Source organism: Pteronotus mesoamericanus, unplaced genomic scaffold (assembly GCF_021234165.1).
Source record: "Pteronotus mesoamericanus isolate MK-2021 breed Mesoamerican mustached bat unplaced genomic scaffold, CSHL_Meso_final scaffold_167, whole genome shotgun sequence".
NCBI lineage: Eukaryota > Metazoa > Chordata > Mammalia > Chiroptera > Mormoopidae > Pteronotus > Pteronotus mesoamericanus.
The window spans coordinates 8,970,113-8,994,786 of NW_026555308.1; the positions used below are offsets into that span (position 1 = coordinate 8,970,113).

The 24,674-nt window shown below is 51.0% G+C and overlaps 1 protein-coding gene across 4 annotated transcripts in view; it reads left to right on the forward strand.

The window, feature by feature from the left end:
• CLEC16A (C-type lectin domain containing 16A) overlaps window positions 1-24,149 on the forward strand; it is a 212,605-nt gene extending 188,456 nt beyond the window's left edge. For 2 of the 4 annotated variants that reach the window (XM_054589574.1, XM_054589576.1), the window contains exons 22-23: window positions 11,053-11,214; window positions 21,149-24,149. In XM_054589574.1, coding sequence (XP_054445549.1) covers window positions 11,053-11,214; window positions 21,149-21,504 — 518 coding nt within the window. In that variant the 3' untranslated portion in view covers window positions 21,505-24,149. Of the gene's footprint in view, window positions 1-11,052; window positions 11,215-17,682; window positions 17,793-21,148 lie in introns of those variants that run through there. The other 2 variants (XM_054589578.1, XM_054589577.1) reach the window with 2 other exon arrangements.
• Window positions 24,150-24,674: the final 525 nt, after the last annotated feature.

Sequence of the window (24,674 nt, forward strand, 5' to 3'; positions counted from 1 at the left end):
GGTGTGTTTTTGTCACCCCACTGTACACGGGCTTTCAGGATAAACGCCTCCCTCACAGTGGCATGCCCACCCGGGATGGCCAGACCCAAGTATTTGTTCTTTAGGCCCCTCCCTTGCAGATGACAGGGGCATGTGTACAGCCGCCTGCTTGTATGTCCCACAGGTCTGCCAAGACAAAAGTTGACAAGAGTCCTATCTGCTTGACAACCTCAGTGGCTTTTGAAGCTTGTTCTGGGCCGATACTTATCACGGTCTTTGTCACATACTCCCTGATTCTATCCAACCCACATACATCCAGCTAGTATCTCCAGTGTTTTTTTGTTGATGATACAAAATAATCTGTAATGCTATAATAGTACAGCGTCCTCTATTGGTCTGGCCTAATCCCAATCTGCTGAAACACAGTGGGAGAGGCCCAGCTTCAGAGGTTAACCATCCCACTCTGCAGAGCCCAAGTCCTGACAAACACATGCAGATGGAACCAGGACCACAGGTGTATGGTTCTGCTTTTGGAATGTATAAAGTATATGTCGAGAGCATGTGCCTTTTGCAGAAAATCCAAACAAATTCCTTGGCTGTTTTGCACAACGCCACCGTGTAGAACACACAAGGCTAGGCATACATGTCAGTGTAGGGTGCACATCCTGTGGCCAGGATGCTCAAGCCTCATTTCTGGCCTGAGAGCACAGAGCAGGCTGATGAGCTGAGAGACTTGCCAGAAAAAATCAGGCAGTCCTTGGGCCCGTGAGCATCTCAGGGGGTTGTCCTTTGCAAGCAGGGCTGTAGCTGACCCATGCCAGCCCTGGCCAGTGATCGCAGGTTTGGCCCCTTTAGGCTGTGGGACCAGAGGAGCCAGGGGTCATGGCCCCCATCCCTGTGTCTGGAAGCTCTCCTTAATAACTGTCTAACCCACCTCCCTCTCGCTGCTCTTTTAGCCCTGGTCTCTGCCTCGCTGGTGAGACAGCCGAGACCACCACTGATGGGCTTTCTAGTGTCTTTGCTGAAAGACTGTTGTGGAGCTCTTTGCTTACTAATGTACAGATGGTGATGCCACTGGAAGAGGACAGGGCTGGGCCAGGCAGGAGCCTGGTCCTTGGGAATAAAGCCCACATCCTGGCAATTTTCAATTTTAAAAACCCAGAGCGAGGTTGTGTCACTGTAAGAGATCCTCAGAGATCTAGGTCACCCGTGTCCGCATACCAGCTGACCCTCTATGGCCTGGAAGGTGCTTGTGTCCAAGGGAGCAAAGGAATGCCACCCCCGCTGAGCACAGCCAGGTGCTGGCGTTCACACAGCCCAAATGCCCCTGGCAGCAAAGGGACATTCAGACCTTGGATCTCTCCTGTGGGTGGCAGCCCACTCAGGCAGGCTTACCCCAGGAGCACAAACTCTTTGAGGGGCAAGGTGGGGACAGAGATGATGCAAGGGGAAAGCAAGATACTCAAAGACCACTTTTTCTCTTCTGCAGGCTTTCAACAGTAGTCCTTAAAATCCAAGAGGATTTATCTATTTGAGTTAAAAGATTCTGCAAGTTTCCAGCTAGTTTTATATATTGGACACGTTACCCCTTAAAAAGCAACCAGAAACAAAGGTCTTTAAGCATTTTGAGGTGCAGCCCGTCAGTGATCTAGGGGATCACCTATACTGAGATTGCCCAGGCATAGCTGAGGAGGCCGTGGAAATACTACTTTCCCAGACACCTGACTTGCAAATCAGCCCTGGCCAGTGTGGCTCAGTTGTTTGGAGCGTCATCTTATACACCAAAAGGGGTTCGATTCCTTGTCAGAGCACATACCTAGGTTGCAGGTTTGATCCCCAGTCAGGGCACATATGGGAGGCAAACAATAGATCTCGCCCCCCATCCCCCCAACCCATTTCTCTTTAAAATCAATAAACATACTTTTTTTAAATAAGAAAATCAGAAGTCCCATCAGGCAACCATTGTGGGGAAGCCCATAGATTGCCCCGAAAGCCCAGTTTGTTCATACAGTCCTGAAACACTGACTTAGGTGTGGCTCACTAAAAGGAGATTGGGAGGACAGTCTCCATGCAAATAGCTGTTTTCTACCTTCCCTCAAGTGTCAGGGTCCCGTCAGTGAGTGTGGGGATTGTGAGGGAAGTCCCCCGGTCTTGCTGACCGCAGAGATGCTGCCATTCTGAATCCTTGCACCTGCGTTGGTAGATTCCTTTGTTTTGTGTGAATTTCAAAAGAAGTCCTGGGTGAACACCCAGGCCTCCCCTGGCCCAGCAGTTCACTGTTGTTTGACTAGACTCTGACCCCTGCTTCCTCAGCACCCCTCCCCCCACACACATTCAGGTAGTTTGGCTCTGCTGGTGTGGCCCTCCACTCAGTAGTCCCCATCCCCCACTGCATTCCAGCATCCATCTCATCTTCCCAGTGGCAGTGGGGAGGAAGCAGTCTCCTGAGTCAGAGGCATGGACAAGAAAGCCCTGTGCTGCCTGCAGACCCTGTTTGCTTCAATCAGTCCGGAGCCACCAGCAGGCTGAAGTCCCAAACTCAGTCCCGTCCCACCCCCTCCTGTCTCACCCCAGGGACCTGGCTGACTGCACCGTGGGGTGAAAGGGCAGAGCTGAGGAAGAAGCCAGCGAGAGGAGAAATAGGCCATGGCCGCACTTGCTGTCTTCGGTTCTGTGTGCAAGGTCACAAGGCCAATTGATTTCTTACTGTTTCCCAGCATCAGGGGGTGGTGAGAAAATCTGTATACTACATGGTGGAAACCTGAGCTGAGGCGGAGTGGAATGAATTTGCTAATGGAAGGCAAGTTCAGTGCACCCTTGCCCACCCCACGGTCTTCATTCAAGTTGGAGATTTGTCGAAAATGCCAGTGTTGCTTCTCCTGAATCAACCCTTGGTGGGTTTTATTTTATGCTCTTCAGTGTGAAACGAGCATAAATAGATTTTTGATTTTTTTTTTTTTTTTTTTTTTTGGTTAGGGCAGACAGCTCTCCTCTTGAAATCTTAAGAGCTTTATCCTAAAAGAGATCTCTTGAAAAGTGGACTTCTTTGAAGCACATCTGCTGAGACTTAAATGGCTTAGGATCATGTACTTCATACTCAGAAGCCCCTCATGTCAGGAGCTAGGCAAGGGGGCCTCAACATGCAACACCTGGGAATCAGCCTGGAGCAGAGGCTGTGGCTGATGGCCCCCACAAACAGGAGACATACTTGGCTTGGCTTGCCTCGGGTTGCCAGCTTCTTATTTAAAAGGGGGATGTGAATTAAGTTGTCAACAATTTTAAAAAGCAGGAGGTTTTACATAAGAATCCAGACACCTGCTCTGATCAACGTGGCTCAGTTGGTTGGGCATCACCCTGCAAAGGGAAAGGTCACCGGTTCGATTCCCAGTCAGGGCACATGCCTAGGTTGCGGGCTCAGTCAGACATGTGCAAAAGGCAGCCGATTGCTGTTTCTCCCTCACATCGATGTTTCTCTCCCTCTCTTTCTCCTTCCCTTCCCCCTTTCTAAAAAAAAAAACTTAAATTAAAATAATTTTTTTTTAATCCATATACCCAGCTTCCTTTGAAGGAATAGGAAACCATAGCCACACAAACACCCATCTTCTCAGGTGGTAACAGTCAGGAGAGGCTCGGGAGCTGTACTGTATAGTTTTCACCAGTCACTATCATTTCCATGACATGTTCCTGTCAGCCTTTCATCCCGGGCCCCTCCTCGTTCACTGATGTTACCCATCCAGCCCTGTGGTTCTCGAGTTTGCAGTCCATAGGCTTGAGCCTTTAAGGTACCCACTTGCCTTGTCTGTCATTTTCAAAGGTAGGATCTGCAGAGGTATCTGGGAATGACCAGATACCTCTGCAGGTGTAATACCAGGTTCCATTTTCATCCTGTGTATGAATTGGAGTTTCACTGTCGAGGAAAAAGGTTTGCAGAGCACTGATATGGTGGGACCTTCCCAGAACAAGACCTTATTTCTAGCCAGGCATCTGTCTCTTCCAGGAAGCTGCCTTTGGGGATATTGCCTGGAAGGGTGTAATGGGATCCGAATCTTGCACGTGCACTGGAATGTCTTGAGAGTCAGGTCACCTGGGTTTTCCTTGAGATCTTGGCTCCCCGGGAGCTCAGATCCAAGTGTTGACATCAGCTTCCCATAAGTGGAAGTCCTTCTGGGGTAACTTTACTTACTACCCACCTTTTATGGTTGAACTGTCATCATTTAGTTTGTGTTTTAATGCTGTCAGTATTTGGAATCTGTGGAATTCGGCTTTGGGTGTTAAAATGCAAGCCGCCTCAAATCCTTCCTGGAAGCAGGTGATACATAAGATCGTCTGTCGGGGATGAGGCTTTGGGGTGAGATTCCTGCTGTTCAGCATCCCTGAGATGAATTCTAAGCCAACTGGGTGCCTTCCACTTAGCTCTCTATAAAGGTAAAAAGGTCCTTGTGGAATCCCTCACATACTTAGGCAGTTTTCACATCTTCTAGTTTTTAACCCGAAATGCTTGCACTTTAGTCACATAACCAGTGTCCTTGGAGGAATTACTGTCTGCCAAACAGCACAAGCTCTGAACAGACTATACAGGTCAGTCAGGCATCTCTGCCCCTTGGAAACTGAGGAAACATTTGGCTCAACACCCCCACCCCCAGTTCTCTAGGCCATGCACATGCAAGCCTTACCACCCTTTAGTTTCTTGTACCCCACATTTCTAGGTCTTGGCCTTTATGCGTAATCTCTGTGTCACCTGGTATGAACCCAGAAGAAACTCAGTTCCTTTCGCTGGTTTCCACCAAAAAACTCCACTTGCACAACACAAATAGAGTTGAAGGAGGATTTCCTATAAATATGGGGGATTGTAGGAAAGTCATCTCCCCATTTCAGTTGCCCCTTCCCCTCTTTCTCGTCACACCACCACTCCCAGATTTTCAGGTTTCCCCCAGGAAGTACAGGGCAGCTTTCCCTACACTGGAAGCTGTGGGAGTCAGCCAGTCCCTTGTCCCTATGGAGCTCAGCTCAACATTCCCTGCATTAACAATGATTTTTCACAAATGTCAGTCAAGGTAAAGAAAAATCCAAAAGAGAAGTGTATTACCCTCCCAGGTAGAGAAACCCTGAATGAAGGTAGTCAAGGGCTCCACAAAGACATCAGAGACCCAAGCTCCTTCCTGCTCAGTGTTCTGCCAACTCAATGCTGCCAAAAACATGATTCATTCTCCTGGTCCAAGATAGCTGCTGGAGTTCCAGCCATCACATCCGTGTTTTAGGTAGCAGAATGGAAGAAGGCACACCTCTTTCCTTTTAAGAAGCCTTCCTGAAATCCAATGTGGCACACTTATTTCTATTTCATTGGCTACAACTTAGTCACCTGGCCATGCCTAGCTGCCAGTTTCCGTAACTGCAGACGAAGGGGAGAATCGATTTTGGGAGACAGCTCACAATATCAGAAACGCTGTCTGCAACCCTCTTGACCCCAGAGGATTCCAGGTGCTAGCTGTGAAAGTAATGATAGTTACTGCACAAAATAACAAAGCATCTTGGAAGTCAAGTTTCTTATGCCCTACTTGGGAAGGTCAACTCCTATATACCTGATGAGGCCCCAAGGTGGACAGGGCAGGCTGCGGACGCACAGGGGAGAGAACAGTTAAACCCCCCCAGCTGCGGCTGGGCTGAGCTGGCCCTAAGCTGAGTGAGCCTTAAAGGGTGGGGAGGGGATTTGTGAAAATTGAAAAGAGGCAATAGGGAATTCCAGACTAAGAAAACAGCCCAGCTGAGGCAGAGAGAAAATGGCTCTTGTCACGCAGTGTGAGGACCGCCTGAGCTGCTAAAGGCAGGCAGCCACATCTCAACATGTTCACCCATTGGTTCTGAGGGGTAATGTTTGAGGAGGGAGCTGACACAAAAGTCAAGGCTGGTGAGTAGAGGAACCAGTTCATGCACTCACTCCCTTCAGATATTGTCGTATGGGCATGGGGCCCAGTCATACCAGATCCTTCTGTTTTGTATAAAGCCAGAAATTCAGATTTGCATGTGAAATCTTCCAGTGTGAAAATTGGTGGTACCTAAAACAAACAGACATACACATGATGTGAGCCGAGCATATCACATCTGCAAGCCCCTGGGCTGCTGTTGGCCAGATCTGGGTCCAGAATCATAGAACCTCTTGGCTCTCTGTGGGGAAAACTTTAGTGGGTGTGCTATCCAACGAGAAGGGGTGTATGAATAGTATATTCAAAGTGCATTTTTCGGTGTCTTCTCACAGAGTTCAAGTCAGATTCAGATTAAGAGGTAAAAAGAAAACTATTGACTATTTAGCCAAGAGATCCTCACTAATAGAGGAGCATGTGTTTGTCCAAGATCACAAAGCCATTTGGCAGAGTTAGGACTCGAACATGGGGTTCTAACTCCCAGCCCAGTGCTTCCTCTATCAGTGGGCCTCCAATAGAAGGCTGACGTTTTTTGTTGTATTTTTTGTTCTTGATAAATGCGAGAGACTTACTCATGAGTTCACCTTCCCAGAATAACTGGCGGAACAGGGCCAAAGAGCAGCAAGAAGAGCTGGCCTACCCCTAGGAAACCCGGACTCCTGGAAAGCGGGGGCTGTGTATTGCCATTGGCGCAGGTCCACCTGTTTCTGGAGGATCGCAACTGGCCCTGGCTTTGGGGAGGTTCTTAGTGAGTCTGGAGAGAGAGCTTTGGAAGCCAGAACAGATCCCAGGGGCGTATTAGTGACCTAGGAGCTTGAGCCTGTTCAGCTCCCAGGCAGCTTGTGTCCCCTCCTTCATCCCCCCTTATTTTCATGGTTTAAAATAACATTTTTAGTGGGAATCTTGAAAAATTCAGGCAAGCAGAAAAAATAAAATTCACCTTAATAAAAACCACTGGGTTCTTCTACAACTTCAGCTCTGGTCCCTTCAGTCTATCTGTTCTGCTCTGTACAGGAAGGAGGCAGCGCCTGCATTTTATTTTAATTTTTTTAGAACAATGGGGGCATATGGGGCATGCCTTTACTAACCTTTTTACATTTACTATGTCTTGAGCATTTCTCTTCACACTCTATCTTCTTGCATAGCAGCATTTTTATCAGCAGCAGAGGATTTCATCATCTAGACATGTTAGAATTTATTTGGCCTTTCCCTGATGGTTGGATATTCTGGTTGTCTCCACTTCCCTCTCACACACACAAGTGCTCTGAACATGCACATAGTTCACTATGTGGATCCCTTCTGCAGCACAAATTTCTAAATGTGGAATCATTCAGATAGTTTGAAAATCTTACAGCCTTTGATAGACATTTCTCAGGCTGTTCTTGAGACATACTCTGGGAGAGCCAAGAATTTTATTTGCTGGAGAAGCTCTTGGGAGGCCTCTTTGCCTGTGCCCTTGTCCCATGACCTCTGGCTTGTCTGTGTTTGTGCAAGTACTAGGCAGTCCATGTGTCTTTAACTCACGCCCAGAAACCCCTTGGCTCCTCCGCCAAAGCCAGGTCTTCAGGAGCTGCTTTGCCCGGATGTTGCAAGTACAGGAGGACAGGCACTGCCGTCACGGGCCCTTGTCCTAAGTTCTCTTCAGTGCCCTTCCGGCTCTCTGATATGTCAAACTGACTCAGAGTGGTTGACACCTCAGTTGGGGAGGAGCCCCTGGAAATTATAGGGTAATCTGGGCACCCAGAAAAAAACAACACATTCTTGGACTACTCTGGGTTCCCAGTGCCATTGCCATGGGGGAGGGGAGAGGAAAGAAGGGAAGGTGGATTTTTAGTAGCAGCAGGTGAGGGAGAGATGGGTCCATTCATCACTGCCCACCTAGACCCTGCAAATGGGTGGGGGGTTTTTCTCTATTCAACTCTCAGCACATACAACAGATATGCAATGTTTATTGCCAACCAATGGCTTGACCCCCAACCCATTCTGAAAACAAAGGAATTCTAGTAGCCTGACTGCAGCTTCAGCATCTCGTCTGCTCCCCTCCGGCCCCAGCTGCAATGCTGTATGGCAGTAAACCAGGGCTCTAAAAAGCTTGAGAGGGAAGACATGTGTCTCAAGAGAAGGGCTCAGTGACCACCTTGGTGACAGCGCCATCATTCATCCCGTTGGGCTGAGACCTTGTTGGGAGGGCAGGGGGCTTCGCCCTCACGCTGTTCCCACACTCGCAGGCCCTCTTTCAATGGCTCCGTTAAATGCTCTGCTCAGGAAAAGCCATCTTGACATTTTGATTTGTTGAGGGACGATTCATTGTCGAAGCAGGTAAACAGCTTGTGAACTTGGGGGTTTACCACTTGAGTGATTAAGAAGTAAGCAGCCATAAAGCTGGCTCTGTGGGGCTGTGGCTGATTCCCCCTGGGGATCCTCCAGACTGGTGTTTGGATCTGTCTCTCTGTTCGCCATCATTCATCTGAGGCCCACTCCCCACCCCACACGCACACAGAATATCATTCAGTGCCTCTTCTATGAACTCCAGCATGTTAACCCTGTTCTTCTGACCTCCACCCACAGGTGGAAGCAGGGAGTATCGTCCTCTAAAAGAGAGGGAATTTACCCACCACGCTCCCACTGGGCCTCACATCCACCTGCCATTACATCATCCCAAACCAGGAGGGCCTGACTGGGAATATAAAGAGAGGCGTGATTTTTAGGGAGCCGATCCTTAGAAGAAAATAACTTCAAAAACAGTACAAAATAGTCCATCCGTGGTGGTCAGGTATAGGGTCCTACTAAGTCCTAAGGAGGAGATAGAGCAGCAGGTCCCCTTCGATACCCCACCCCCAGCCAGGCCCTGTGCCCTCCCACTGATGGGAGAAGGAAAGAGGCTCAGGGAAGTACAGATTTGCCAGGCCCATAGCTAGTAAGTGAAAAGATCAGGAATGGAACCCAGAATTTCCTGGAGCCAGAGTCCCAGCTCCATCCTCTAGCAGACTCCATTGAGGGCCAGAGAGTAAAATATTTCAGGCTTTGCCGGCCATGTGGTTCCTATGGCAACTATGTAGTGCTGGTGATATAGCTCAAAGGCAGCCACAGACAATATGTAAACAAAGGACTATGGTTGTGCCAGTATAACTTTACTTACTAGTCACCGGGCCATAGTTTGCTGACCCCTGCTCAACACTCTGCCACCTTCCTGAGTTCTGAAAAAAGACGAGGTCAGGGCCTGGAGAACCTTCCAGAAGAAGTGTCAGCAGGAGCTGGACCGTGTGAGGTGTAGGCGGTGTGAATTAAGTTTGGGGCTGGCTGGGACGAGTGCACACAGGAAGAGGAGAGGTTTGCTAGGACTGGCCAGGGAGATCAGGCTCTCAGCTGGAAGGAGGATTTGCCTCCCTTCCCCTCCCCAACTTGATGTTGCTCCAAAATTACGGAGTAAAAGCAAGTGGGGTCCACAGAGCACCTGTGTGATAGTCCTGTCCAGCTCCCAGAGGCCAAAGCAGGAACCACCAAGGCCTGCACAGGCTCCTGGGATCACTGATGAGGCATTTGTTCCATTGGAGCTTTCGTGCATTTCGTGAATGAAATCAGAAGCTACGGCCTTTTAGAAAAGCAGACTGTAAAAAAGGCAGACACCATCGTCTGCAGAAAGCACCTAGCCACCAGAAGAGTGACCACTGGGCGGGCTCATGCAGAAGGGACTCCCTTCATCATAAAGAACACATTGCTCTCACCACGTGCCAAGCCCTGTGCAGGAGTTTGATGAACACTCTCTCATTGTATCCCCACTACAGTGGGACGAGGAGAAGTTGGTGATGACACCCCCCAGCTAGCATTTGGGAAATGGAACTGGGCACATGTTCCGATCCTTCTGCATGGTGAAGCAGGATTTGACCAACACCGAGTGTCTCCAAAACATGGGGCTCGTCTGCTGCCCTGGGCTGGGAAGGCCACAGGCCCCAGAAATGTGTCATCTCATCTCCAAACCGAGAGTTGCTCTGAGGGCCATGTGAAATTCTGTACACGTCATTACAGTCATATAACAGGAATCTCTTCTGAGAAATGTATTTTTAGGCAATTTGATCATTGGACAAACAACATAGAGTACACTTGCACAAACCTAGATTGTATGTGCTACTATGCATACACCTAGGCCTTGGGGCATGGCCTATAGCTCCTAGGCTACAAACTGTACAGCATGTTACTATACAAAACAACATGAAATTAAATTGAGCACAAGAGAAGATGATGCAGTCAAGAGACAAGCTAAGCACAGCTACTGCAAACTTTTTTTTAAGCAGAAAGAGTATGCTCTAAGATAACAATTAAAAGTATAGTAAAAACATAAACCAGTAACGTCATTTATTATCAATATTGAGTATTATATACTGTACATCATTTAGACAACTGGCAGCACAGTAGGTTTGTGTACACCAGCATCACCACAGACTCATGAGTAATGAATGCATTGCACTATGACAGCTATGACATTGCTAGGTAACAGGAATTTCTGAGCTCCTTATAATCTTATGGGACCACCATCATTGACCAAAACGTCCTTTTGAGGCACATGATTATAATTGGTAGCTTTTCACCAGAGTTGTCATTCCTCCCATGCCAAATTCACCAGACCCACCAGGGCAGAGGAAATTCTCTGGCAGGGAGCATCTTGAGGGCTCTCCCCTCCCACCCGGTGTGACTTCAGAGCTTGGGCCTGGTGTCTGTCTTTGGCAGAACTCAGGCATGTTAGCAAAGGTCCCACATCCCTGCGTGAACTTCTCCAGGATGCCTCTGAAGCTCCATGGCTGTGTGTCCCCTTCAAGAACAGAGCTGGTGTGTCTCTGAGCCAGCATCAGGCACTCAGATTTACGGCCCACAGCCCTGCCCTAGGTTCTGGGGCTGGCTGCTCCCTTTTTTTTTGAAACATCTTCGAAATGTGTCCAGGTCAGTCCCATAGCCAGAGAGGTGACCTCCTGGGGAACTGACCCAGACCTTCAAGGAGCTGGGTTTGGGTTGATTAGCATGGCCTTTACACTAAGGCCCCAGCCCCCTGCACAGGTGAGGGTTTGTCCTACAGGGTCCCACACAGAGTTGGGGCAGCCCTCCTGCCAGGCTGGCCAGTTTCCTCCCACTTAGTCACATCCCCCACCACCTCGTCTTACAGGCTTTGCCGTGGCCCAGTGCATAAACCAGCACAGCTCACCATCCCTGTCCTCGCCTTCGCCATCTGCCAGCGGGAGCCCCAGCGGCAGCGGGAGCACCAGCCACTGCGACTCAGGAGGAGCCAGCTCATCATCCACCCCCTCTGTTGCCCAGAGTCCATCAGGTATTGGCCGAGTGACACAGGGCGGGGGGTCTTTGAGGAACCTGTGATTCCTCAACGCCGAGACCGCGGATATCCACCTCCTCCTTACCACCTTGTTTGAGAACACTGCCACTTGGGGGTTCTGTGTTCATTCTAACACGATGCTGCCCACAGACTGGCTGGTTTAGCTCCCTGCAGGGGAGGAATTACTCCTTGTGCGGCTGATCCACTGAAAGGCCTTCCCTGACCACAGAGCTGGAGGGGATGGGCCGTAGGCAGGCCGAGCCTAAATCTACCCCTCATCGCCTCCACCGTCTTAGGTGCCACAAGGAGGGGTCTCCCGGTCATGACTGTTTGAACCCTGGCAAAAGAATCATGTCCCTGCTAAATGTTTTTTCCTCCATAACATACCAGTTTCCTCTTTAAATGTTTGGTGCGGTCCAGTCATCTGTGACCATGGGTGCAGCTTGCTGCCTTTCAAGAGTGTCAGGATGTGCTAGAGTCATGTCTTGCCCGCTTTTACATGACAGTTTTTACTTGACAAAAACTTGACAGTTTTTACACGAGTGTCACAGAGAAACCCCGTGAACAGGGAAACTGGCATGGGATGTGTGGGCAGGTATCCCCCAACCCCTGTTTTCAGCTACCACGAGGCCCTCCCACATGAGCACCTCGCTGTCACTGTACTGTGTGCAAACCCAGGAGTAAAGACACCAGACTTGCTGAACGATGTGGCTCCAAAATGCAGGCTGAGGAGCAGAGCTTGAGCTGGGATGGCCGCGAAGGCCTTGAAAGTGTGTGATGCTTCACACCCCAGTAGCATGACCCCCTGGGTCTGCTGGGCCCTGGTGACTCTGCTTGTGCACCCCCATTTGGGGCCCCTCAGTGTTCTTGGCTGTTCCTGCAGGGTCCCATCAAGAGCCCTTGCCCATCATATTTCAGGGGCATCTGACCAAATTCTTGTTAAGCTGCGGATCAATGGGTCATGACAAAAGCGATGTGCCAGGGCATGCACTACCTCAGTGCCAGGGATATTGAGGGCCCTGCCACTGTCCCTCGGCTCCCGAGGCAGAGATCTCCTTGGGTGCTCACACCTCTCTCTGGGGTTTTTAGCTTCTGCGGTCCCCAGCGAAGGGCTAAGCGCGGTCTTCGTGCCTGTGGCGCACAGGGCACCTCGGCCTGCCTGCACCCCCTCCTCCCGCAAGCATCCATTGCCTCCATCTCCTGTCAACATTCACAGGGCCCAGGCAGCAACTGGTCACCCTCAAGCCACCTCACTCAGACCCTCTTCCGCCCGTCACCTGCTCCCCTCTCAGCCCCAGCTGGGGAGAGATGACTGCCCTTTCTGAGCCCTATTTAAGGTTGACTGCATATCTAAGCAGTTGCTGCTGCTGTTCCCAGGCTCACAGCTGGGAAATTCAGACAGAGCTTCCTCCAGAAGCCAAGTTCATCCCTCAGCCTCCCTCTGAAGCCTGGTCTCATACTGGCTCTGGGGGCCAAAGTGTAGGGCTGTGTGTTTGTGTGCTTGTGTGTACACCTGTGTGCTGCCTGCATGTGCACACTTCTGTCTGTGTTGTACGCACCCAAATTCATGCATACTTAACATTACATTTTGGTCTCATTCTTATGTAACTAGGCACGCTTTTCTTTCATTTTTAAGGAAGCACAGCCAACAGTTAAGCAGGCAAATGAGCCGTACACTTCTTTGCCTAAAACTAAAACCAGAAAAGAGCCATATTATCAAAATGAGGCCACGTATGCAGATGTTCCCCTGAGCGGGGCCCCCAGGGCTTCAGGGTGCACCAGTTCTTTTCTCTTGACCTCCCTCAGCCCCTCCATCCCTACCCCACCACCCCTGCACAGTGCCGACAACATTGTCCCAAAAATGTAGGGGCTGTTAGCCTGGCTCTCAAGAAGCCAGGCAGTGCCAGTCAATAACTGATGGTCAGGCCCTCCTGGGTGTCCACTCCCATGGGTACGTCCTCGGCAGGCCTGCAGAGGCCAGTTTGCAAGTCCCCGTTTTTTTTATGCCTCCTGGCAGTAAAAACCTAAGGGCCTGTCTGTCCGGCTGTTTATGCTTCACTCTTAACCAAGGATCCAACTGTTGATCCGTGGAAAGAAAGAGCATCAGAGTGCACAAGCAACTGCCCTTCACAAGTACCCAGGCATGAGCTGGGGCAGCAGGTCTCAGAACTACCTACCCTTCACTTGCCTCTCGATGTCAAACTTACAGGCCAGCCCTCAGCCTCCCAGGTCCATCCAGAGGACAGCAAATGGGGTTTCCATGTACTACCCAGATGGTTTCATCAACTACCTGGTATCTCACCAAGCTGTGCTGGATGGGAAACCAAGGATGGAAGAAGGAAGGAAGGTTTTATTGGGACAGGTGGCTTTTGGCCGGTTTCCTGGTTTGATGTTGGCCTGGAGTGGTGGCCAGTGTTCAGGCTTCTGATTTGAAAAGACTGGCCCTGTGTTGCCTGCTCAGCAGACTCTCCACCCACAGGGCCTGGCCACAATCTACCAGAGGCAGCTTCCTTAGAGGCCCAACGGGCAGAGGGGTAGGCCAGGGCCTCTCCCCGCAGCCCAGCAAGGGGGCCACTTGTCCTCAAAGTGGTTTTTGAGGGCACAGTGCTGAACCAGAAGCATTCTTAGCCCTGTGTTTCCAGAGCCTCCAAGTCTAGGAAGTTCCAATGCAGAGGGCAGCTGCCAGGTCTTCTGCAGCTGGAATTAGCAAACTCCAGTGGCATCTTTGCTCTTGAAGCCATGCTTTGCTCAGCCAAGCGTTTGGTTGGGAAAGCGCTCAAGAGATGCCATCCACCGGGGACAGGACAGGCCCAGTTTCCTGTGTCTGCTCCATGGTTTTGAAACCTAGCCTTGTACAAGGAGATCCGTGAAGCCAGAGGTGCCCCTCACACTGTTGGAGCAGTCACTGTGTCCTGGCACCTACCACACAGCCTTCTCAGTATGCACTGCTACATGGCATCCCAGTAGATGCTCCTCTCAAAACTGAGCCCCCATGTGGCGGGCACTGGGCTCAGAAGTGCTTCACAGACACCTCTGCATTGAATCCCACCTCACATTGTACAGTTGAAAACACGGGGACCCAGAGAGGTCATGCTGCTTGGCCAAGATGAGGGGGCTAGTGAGGGGAGCAGCCCAGGTGTGAACCCTCGTCTTGGCAACTCCAAAACCCATGTACCACCTTCTGAAATAGCCCAGCAGAATATCAGTGGGACCCATCAGTTGGTCTCAGTTACCTCTAAGGGGTATCACAGAGACTTGGGCCCCAGGTTCAGGTTCCAGTTGGGCACTGCTCATGGGGTGCACACATCTCTCCTTCCAATGTGCACAGTTGTTCAAGAGCCCAAATGAAAAGCCACAGCCCATCTACTGAGACCCAGGTAACTGTGCACCCCAGTCAGCAATGGCTGGGCTATGCAGCCCCTGGAGAGGAAAGCCTCGTGGTCCCCCAAAATCAGCAGCAAAGTGGACCCCAGACAGCCATATCTCTGTCAGCCCAAATGGGTTCATCCCCAGATAGGACAGGAAATCATTCTGATACCCAGTTGTGTTTCCACCTCCACTCTCTGTCCAGCCCAGAGGACCTTAAATTTCCTGCCTGAGCTTGAAAGAGGACAGGTTTCTACCCAATGCAGATTTCCCCAGCCTCCCATGGTGATTTCAGTATGAACAACTCAGGTTTTGTGGCTGTCAGACCTAACCTCAGTAGGTTCCCTCCAGAAGCCTGGCCTCACACCCAGTCCCTCAGCCCCTTAGTGGCTCATCTTTCCTGCCTCGGTCTTGGTACCCCACCTACACTGTATTAATTTTTTTCTAAACAAACAGATTTTGTTGAACCCCTGCTATGCATAAGCACTAGGATACGGGGTCACAAAGTATGGAACACACAGGCTAGCAGGGGAGGTCGTGGTCCATCAGACAACCATGCAGAGAAGTATCCAGTTAAAAACTACATCAAAGGAAATGTGCAGAGGGGCTCCAACAGCACTGAACAGCTGCAGGCAGGGCCAGTGGCTCCCAGAGGAGGCGTCGCTGGGAATGGAAGCTAAAGGATGAGTGGTTGACCACACCAGGGCTCCATGAGGAAGGTGGCCTTTCGGTCTCACCCAGAAAGAGCCTGGAATCTGGCAGGAGACAGGTTGGTTCCTTTTCCCCATCTCCCTGGGGTCTCTGTAAATTCTGCCCTTCTAAATACAGATCAGAGTGGCCCGTTTTTGAGAAACAGTCCCCATGGCCATCAGGGTCGAAGCCTATGGCCCAGCACTGGCAGAGGGCCCCTCCCAGGGAGGGGAAAGGACCATTCAGAGGGGTCACCGGTTTGCCAGTGGCCCAGAGAGAGCCTCTGTGCTGGGCGTGCCTGCTTCGGATGCTCTTTTGTACGCCAGAGACAGGTTGCGGATGCTTGTGAGTGGCTTTTTAGCAAGTACTGACGCTCAAATCAGGGCCAGTAGATGGCCCCAACTGAAGGAATGGTCAAAGCTGAATTCCATGGTAACCAAAGTAAACAACCAGAAAGAGTTGGGAGTGAGGGATTTTATTTTCACCTTTATGTTTACCTGTTAAAGGTGTGTGGAGGGGACTTTACTGTCGGTTTCCACACCCAATACATGAGTTGACCTGTTCCCACTGTCTTTTAAAGAAAGTGCTTTGAGATCTCCAAGTCCTTCTGGGGAGAGCTGGGCACACTGCACTGGGAAGCTTCGGGAACCGGCCCCTTGCTGTTCACTTGCCCAGCAGAGCGGTCCTGATAGGCCTCAGCTGTTCCCCAGTGAGAAAATTAGTGTGGGCATCAGTATATTTTTTCCTTAAACATTTTATGGTTTTGAGAAGCTGAAATTGCAGAGAACGTATGGCGGGAAAGAGAAGATAGACCCAACTTTGGAACCAAATGTAGGATAAGTAGGAATTCCTTAGAAATATTTTCTGAGTTATGCTTTTGCACACACATGATGATAGATGACACATGTACATACACATGCAAATGCACACTCACACATGCTTCTACACACAGTTACGCAAACATACACACAGATGCTCTGCATAGGAATTATCTGGCCTGATAACCATCTCAGATGAGAGCTCTGTGACAACACTGAGTCCTTAGCCAGCCAGCCACCTCTGCCTCCCGTCTCGAGATTGCTGCATTTCACACGTGTTCTCGGCTACTTTCAGGAGGAAGGAAAATCATTCGTTAAAGAAATGAAGTCAAAGTGAAGGGCCGCCTGCTTTTTCCAATGTCCATTCTTAAGGCCCATCGAATTATGTGACTCTTCCCCAAAGTTTACAGAAAGAAGGAAGATTTGGTTCCTGCCTGGCACCTGCCAGGGGCAAAGTACTGCCCTGCTGGCCCTCCCTACTGGTCCTCCCCTGCTCCCTGAGGTGATTGTCTGAAGATTCGACCTTCACCACATGACACGATCCCATTTGGGCCAGCTTAGAGCCAGACGGCCCAGAACTGACCTGCGTGTCCCTGAACTCAATCACCACAGTCAGGCAGGGCTTTAAAGGACAGAAACCCAAGTAAGAGATGTCTTTTCTCCCCAGTTTTCTCCATGACATTTTTAAAAAATTGCAATAAGATACAGAAAACATAACATGTACCATATTAACCATTTTTAAGCTTATACTTCAGTGGCATTAGTCACCTTCACCTTGTGTTCTGTGGCCTTAATTTTAAAGCTTTGCTGTAATTCTGAGTTTGTCTCAGAGATGATGGTTCCTTCCTGCCCAATGAGATGCTCCTAACATTTTTATTTCAGCCAGTTAGAACCCACCCCCTGGCTGCTTGGCACCAGATCTCAGATCTTCCTGCCATGGTTCAGTCTTGGTTTTCAAAGGTTCAGTTCACCACAGCGTCGCCTGGAGATTGTCACCTCATGGCTGGGGAGGATATCTTGGAGCACCTCACCCATCCAAGGCTTTCCCAGAACTCGCAGAGCTGCACTATTGGCTTTAGGGTGGTGACACCGAGAACCGTCGGCCTCATCATTTGGGTCAGAATTCTGCTTATTTCACCAGCGGGTTTGGCTCCAGTCCCACAACCACACAGCCTTCCCTCCTCAGACTCTCCAGGGGATGCAGGGTTTACATCTTAACTGCTGGTTTGCATCGAAAACTGATGGACAATTTTGTTTTCCTGTCCCCTGAGGTTTCTCACTGAGACCAGATGTCACCAATGACCCTACTCTCTCCCTTCCAGCAGGACCAAACCTTCACTGTCCCTACCGACCCCTAGCTGTCCCGATTCCACCTCGCCCCGGAGGGGCAGAGTGGGGGCTGTCTGACCTGCATGGGGGGCTGTGCCCCACGCCCCAGCTGTCACAGCTCCTGCTGGGGCACTGCCCCTGCTCCCCTCACACTCTCATCGATGCTTAGTGTTCGTCTCTGCTCCGTGCCCCTTCCCTGTGTCACCTTTCTCTGTCCTGTTGTTAAAGGCTTTCTATGATCTGTCGCTGTGTTTCCCTCTAGTCAGGAGTAGCAGGAAAGGACGCCGGCGAGTGTTCAGCCTGTCGGAGGCCGACAGTCACGGCGGCCACTGGGTTTAGTGCTTCGAACGGCAGCTGTCACGGCAACTCTGGCACAGTCAATTCAGGCAGGTCTCCTCCCGTAGCCTCCACGGGCCCACACAGCCCCCGCACCATGCTGCACTTGGGCAGTCAGCAGGCTCTGCGTGGCCAGCCAGGCCAGCCTGGGCCCCCCAAGGACACCAGGTCGTGACCTGAGAGCCATTCTCAACGTGGGCATTTCCTCAACTTCCCCTGACACTGGACCTCCCAATCCCTTTGTAGCCTCATCTCATCCGAGGATCAAATCCCCTGGCTCTTGACCGTTGCCAGGCCAGCCCCGGGCAGCCTGGAAATGCTGTCGTTCTCGGTGGAATACTGAGTGGGCCAGCGTCAGGCGCGGCACAGGCCCTGATCTAGAGGCAGGTTTTCTAGCCCAGCCCCCGCAGCACAACCCCAGTTTAGGCCACAGGGTTGGGTGGTAGAATTTACAAAAAGCAATAAAGAAGTCAGCTCTTTATTTTTTTTCTTTTACCTTTTTTCCCTGGTATTGCTCAAAGCTAACTGATAGAATCACTCACATTCCAGCCAAAGGCCGAGAGTTACAGCCACACCAATGGAGGTAACTCCATCACCCCCCTTCTTCCATTTGGTGCTCCAAATAGCCGCGATGTTGGTCTGGGGGCCACAGCGACCTGCTGGGCCCATCGCCGCTGGCTGCCTTCTCCCTCGGTGCTTCTTGAGACTTTCCCACATGTGCCCTCCCACTCAGCAGCAGCGGTGCCTGCCAGTCAGGAGCCTCCTGCCTTCTTTTGCATTTAAAAGCTGTTTCCTCTGAGCTTTGCCCTCTGACATGCTGTGCTGTGCTGTTCATTTCTTCCCCACATCACTCCGGCCTACCTATTACAGGCTGAACACATCAAGTCCAAGTATTTACTGGAAACTGAACTCACTTGACAAGGGTCAGCCGAGCCCCTGCTCCAAAGCCAAAGGTCAGCAGCTGAGGGTGCCGGCCAGGGATGCGCTGGTCTGCTTGGGGCAGAGCCACGGGGAGGTCAGATGTCACTCACAGAGACCTGGACTTCCGGGATTTCCCACTCTGGCTCCAGTTATCTCCCCTGCCTCTGGTGGGGAAGCCAGAATGTTCTCCAAAGCCCTCATTTCCTGGAGCAGGCCCCAACTTGTGGCCTTAGACCTCAAAAACACCAGCTGCAGTAACCTTTGCAGCTCAGCAGTTGGCCAGAAAATGTGTCCTCACTGGGTAATTTTCCCCTGGTAAAAACCTGGCAAAGTCCCCCCTCCCCCAATGGATAAATGTGAAGATCACATTCAGGAAGCAGTTCTTAGTTTCAAAAAATAATAAAGTAAAAATAAATAAAAGTAAGGCAGTATTGTGGGTGATGGGTATGGGGAGGTTATTTTTTTCTTATTAAAAAAAAGTAGAGGCTATTTTTATAGGGGGAAAAAATCCATCCCTTTTAATAAAATTGTTCTTTTCCTAAAAAAGAAACCAATTTTGTGTATATGTTCTTGTTTGTTGGTTGGTTTGTTTTTTAATATATCTGATGGCAACTTTCCCATATCCTTGATTATTCTCACCAGCAAAAACCCCATTAGGGATCAGGGAAAGAAGTTTGCCAGCTCTTTTGAATATCTGCATGCCAATGCAGACGAGCAAAGAGGGAAATCTTACACAGAAGTTTTGAGAAAAACGTGAAGGAAATGCTTTGCAGCTCTGTCCCCAGATGGCACAAAAGTGCCATTTGGAGAACTAGTCATTTCTAAACTGCCCTGTCAGCAGCTCAGCTTACATGTGTCTCCATATGTAAAAAGTTCACAGGCGTGCTCACGCTCCTCTGAAGCCAGGCGGAGACCACCAGAGCAGGTGAGCCCCCCTCAGAGAGCCATGCATCCTGATGAACGACGGGCAGGCTGTGCTGGGTCAGAACCCGAGCCTGGGCATTGAAACCAGCCTATCACCACAGGCGTTCTTACTGAATGGAGCAAAGTCATAGAAATTCAGAGAAACCAGAATGCGTGTGGCGTGTTCAGCATTCTGGCTCAGATCACACCCTGCTCGAATCACTTTTTCCGCTAGGCCCACGGTGCCCTGCTTCCACCCCCCGGGAGTGAGGACAGGCCCGAAGTCCCACACAGTGGTTTCCTCTGGCCTTATTTCACTTAAAAAAAATAAAAATAAAAATAAAAAAAGGCCCTATAAAGACATTAACTGAGACCTTGTAGTGCTCATCTTGCCCAAGAGTCTTGGGGGAAGAAATGCCAATGTGTACTTTCAGAGACTCAGACTGTTGCTTGCACTTTCTCCCCACGATGGGGATCCTTGTCCTTTCTTATATCCCATTCTGTGTGCCCTTTGGTTTTATTTTGCTCTTGCTTTTTTAATTCTTTTGCTTGTGTTCAGTTTGCAGTTCTGTTTTGTTTTGGCAAACTTAGAAGAAAAAAAAAAAAAACTAACCGGAATCACGTTGGACAAAAGAATGCCTACCCCCATTCCCAGGGCCCAGAGTGAATTTGCTTTCCAAGTGAGATGCCCATGGCCTTCTTGTCAATGTTTTCAAATTACAGGCATGTGACATCCTAGATGTTTTCCACAATGCACTCCAGTCACAACTGGTGTTTCTGTCCAGGCAAATTCGTCATTGGAAAGCAAGTTAGGCTTTTTGGCTGTAATCTAATCAAGGTTTTTGAAAAGCACCCAAAAAAGAAATTGCCACTCTGAGAATATGTATCAGGCGGAGCACCCCCATGCTTCCTCCTGGCTTGGTTTCTCTCCATGGGGGACAAAAGTGGCCCCAGGTGATTGCAGCCCCTTTTTGAGTGCCAACTCAGCACTTCGAGAAGGAACAGGACACAAACCAGTCTGAGATTCGGGCTTGGTTTTGCAAGTTAAAAAGGCCTATGGAATTTTCTTTTCCTTTTTTTTTTTTTTTTTCTTTTTTTAAAAATATTGCAGTGACTTCCCTCTTGGATAAATGTCACCAAATTAGATGCTGGAAATGGCGTGAAGTGATAAGCACACCCAAGCCTATTTCCTCTCTAAACATGGATTTATCATCAGGCAGGTGGTCCAGGGCTCATGCAGACCTACAGCCCTCCCGGGCCATTCCCTGGCACCCAGGAACGGGGCCGCCAATGTTTGATTTTTTTACACAAGCCCCTCATTTTTTCCGTGCATCACAAGTGAGGGTAATCCTGGACCCTGACAGATTTTCCCCCCAGGCCTCGGTCAGACTGGATTTAGCAGCTTCTGTGTCCCTAGAAGGAGTAAGTGGATGGAGCCGGCTGTTCCCTCCACACTACTCTGTCCCACCCAGATGTCCCTGGGCCTTTGTGCAGGATGGGAGCAGAGGGTGCCAGCGGGAGCAGAATGTCTCAGAGCTAAGTGTCCCTTTGCTTTTCCCTCCACCCAGATGACCCCATGACCCTGGAACAGCCTCAGCCTAACCTTCCCGACCAGTTGGTGATCGTCAATGAAATGGAAGCAGACGCCAGGCCCAGCAAGAGCCTGGCAAGGAGTGTGGACATGGAGACAGTCAGCCTGTCCCCCAGCCTCACCCCAGCCCAGCAGCCCACCATCTCCCTGCTCTGTGAGGACACTGCCGACACGCTGAGCGTAGAGTCGCTGACCCTCGTCCCACCTGTTGACCCCCACAGCCTCCGTACCCTGGCAGGCGTCCCCCCCACACCCGCACTAGCCACGGAGGGCACAGTGACCCCAGGCGAGGAGGTTGCGTACCCGGAGCCAGCAGGCCCCATTGAGCACTAAATGGGGGCTAAGCAGCCTCCCTTTGTGCATGTGGCCCCGCTGGTAGGGACCCAGTGCCACTGACTCCAAAGACACACTGGGAGCATCTGCAGTGACCGCCTTCACCACCCTCCCTTGTGCTCCTTGACACCATTTGAATTCCTCTTTCACCTTGCACTTCTTTGAGAGCAGCTGGGCCTGGTGGAGACACCCCAGCACACCCAGAGGGCTGAGGCGGCCCCTCAGGAGAGAGGCTGGGTTCCTGATCTCTGAGCCCCGCAGCCCCCGGGGGGCAGGACCCGTCGGCACAAGTTCCTTCATCAGCCAGCCCTCCCCAGGCTCACAGCTCCTCTGTACCATCCCCAATGTGGACAGAAGACGTGGACAAGGTCACTTTAGGTAGAAGTTTGTAGAAAAGCAAACTTTGATAAACATCTCCTTTGGGTATTTATTTCCGCTTTTGGCAGCAACTGAAAAGCATTTATTTAAAAAGCATCTATTTTTTAAAAGACAAAGTCCAAAAAAACCCTCAGTGCTAAGGTTTGATGTCATGTAAAAAGTGTAAGATTACTGTTAAGATTTCATTTTCATTTTCCCTTGAACTTCCCAGTGTTTTGGTTTAGAGTTCTCAGTCTGGCGTTCTCTGTTTTCGTAAACGATTCTTCTTTATTGCTCACTAACTCTGCAGGCCTGTGGGATGATGAAGTACCTTCCTGGAAAGTTTAGAGTATTTTTTAGACAAAACAAGGAAGATACATGCATTCTCAGGTGCACACAGAGGGGAGAGCTGGACGTTTCTCTGCTGTGCCAGCCGAGGGGCCTTGCATTCGTTACCTGAAAGATCTTTTTGTGAAAGCGGGTCATGCAGTCAGCCCCTGGCTCAGGGCCCGTTCCTCGTCTCTCTTGACTGGAAGCAAACGGGACTATTTCTCAGTGTCACCTGTGGTTGCTGCCATCTCCGTTGGTCTGCGAGAGTCGTTTGGGACTATGAAGGCCCCAACCCCAGTGGCTGCGATGGGAGCAAAGGCCGCGGCGGCCATCCTCTGTGTCGCCTGCCACTCAGCCCTGCGCCCCTCCTCTCTGCTGCTGCCACAAGGACACAGCTTGTTTTTAAAATGAACCCCCGGCCCAATTTCTTCTCCCTCTGGGCTGGGTGTGCAGGGGCCAGTTCTCCACCATGTCCAGTAAAGCAGCCAAAGTGTTCCTTTCTACTTGGCGCAGCCAAGCGACCCTCCCGTCCTTCTGGTCCCTGCTAAGACCTTCCACAACTTTCCTCCGTGTGTCCCCCAGGACACAGCATACACAGCGTCAGTATCGGCCGGGCCCAGTTACTGGGTGTCCCTGGAAGACGCTCCGAGTACTCATCATCCACCTACCAGAGGACACCACCCTCACCGTCTCCCTCAACCCAGCTGTCACCGCAGGGCCTGCCAGGCCAGGTTTAGGCCTCCTGAAGCAAAAACACATTTCCTGCGGAGGAGGGGGAGCAGTGCCCAGGGGACAGGGCTCCAGTCATCAGAAGCCCTCCAGGCCGCTGTGCCCGCCAGTCCTTGGTCTGGTTTTCAGATGATTCCAGGACAGCAGGAATGAAAAGACAAGTGACTTCCCAGGCCAGTGGCATTACTGTGAAGAACAAGCCCACGCAGGTGGACCCAGGCCCTCCCCGGGGCCCACCACACACTGTCTGAAATCCAGTGGTTCCAGGTGGTTCCGTGGCCTCAGAGCACTGAGGGAGAAGGTCTTGGGCAGGGGGGACAGCATGTCCCAGGAAGTGGAGTGGTACCCTATGACCCGTGGGTCCTTAGACCCAGATCTCTGCGGTCAGCCTCAGCCAACCCATCCAGCCCCCCACCTCCACGTCCCTAGAGGAGGAGGGGCTGGGGTTGGTCTCACCCTCCCTGAGTCCACACTGGGTCCCTTGGGCTTGCCAAGACAGGGGCCAGGGTTGATACATGAACCCCCAAACTTCAGCTTTGAAAGCTGCTGTGGAGAAGAGAATGTCCTTCCTGGTTTGAGTAAGGATGCGTCTTCCCAAAGGTCAGATGGAGTCAGCCCAAGGAGCTCCTCAGGGAGGAGCAGGGGCAGCAGCCCCAAAGCCACCGGGAGGAGGTGGGGCAGATGCCGCCATCCCAGGGAAGGGTGCCGGGGAGGGTCCCCTCACCGCCAGCAGGCCTCCCTCACTCCCCTTCCCCTCCGTCAAGCCTGTGCTGCTCTGTGCTCTCTGCAGAAGGCAGCTTCCCGCCTAAACACTGGCATTAACAAGTGACTGGGGCGAGTGAAGAAACTCACCCCTTCACAGACATACACGAGATTTCTCCAAGGTCTCAAGATGCACTGTTTAAAAAAAGAAAAAAGAAAAAAAAAGGCATGGGGTGAACTGAGTCTCATCTTCTTTTCTAGATGCAATAAGAAATATTTCGTGTAGTCATGTCAACACTGGGCATAAACTATAAGCGTTCCTGTTCCTAATGTTCCTCTGAGCTGAAAATATGTAAATCTTGTCTCAAGGAGGAGCAGCACTAGGAAACCTCATGCTTTGGGGTTGAGGGACCGTTCCAGGGAAGAACTGCTTACCAGTGTGACTCATGCTTCATGGGTACTGTACACCAGGGTGGAAACAAAAACTGGAACTTCCTTGTAAATTGTTACTTGGCAATAAAAGAGAAAGAGTTCCCAGAATGTGGCTGCTGCTTCATGGTGCTGCGGCACAGAGGCTGTGGCAGGCGAAGGGGAAGGTTCTCTGCGGTCTGACCCCTCAGCTTGTCACAACTGCTTGGAGGGGTGGGCAGCCCCTCCCTGCCCCCACCCTGGCCAGGAATCCCCAATTCTGAAAAGAGAGGTGGGGCAGTTCCTGCCTGGGGCTGGGAAAACTCAGGGGCAGTGGGTTCCATCCAGAGAATACCCCCGCCCCCCACCAGGTGCGGTGAGCTCGGCCCATGCTCTTCACTCCTCACCTGTCGGTCAGGTGGTTCTCCATCTGAGCCTGAGGTGCTGTCTCTGTGGAAAGGCGCCGCTAGTAGCCCTACCTCCCACGGGCACAGGGAACCTCTGTGCTGCGGCTTTGATGTGCCGCTGGGCTGAGGGAGGTGGGAAGGGCCCAGGCTTCCGTGAAGTTCGTGCTGGGGCGGGCTCCTTCCAGAACACAGACATGCACCAGCGTGAGCTCTGGGACTCCCTGGAAACAGGTTTTT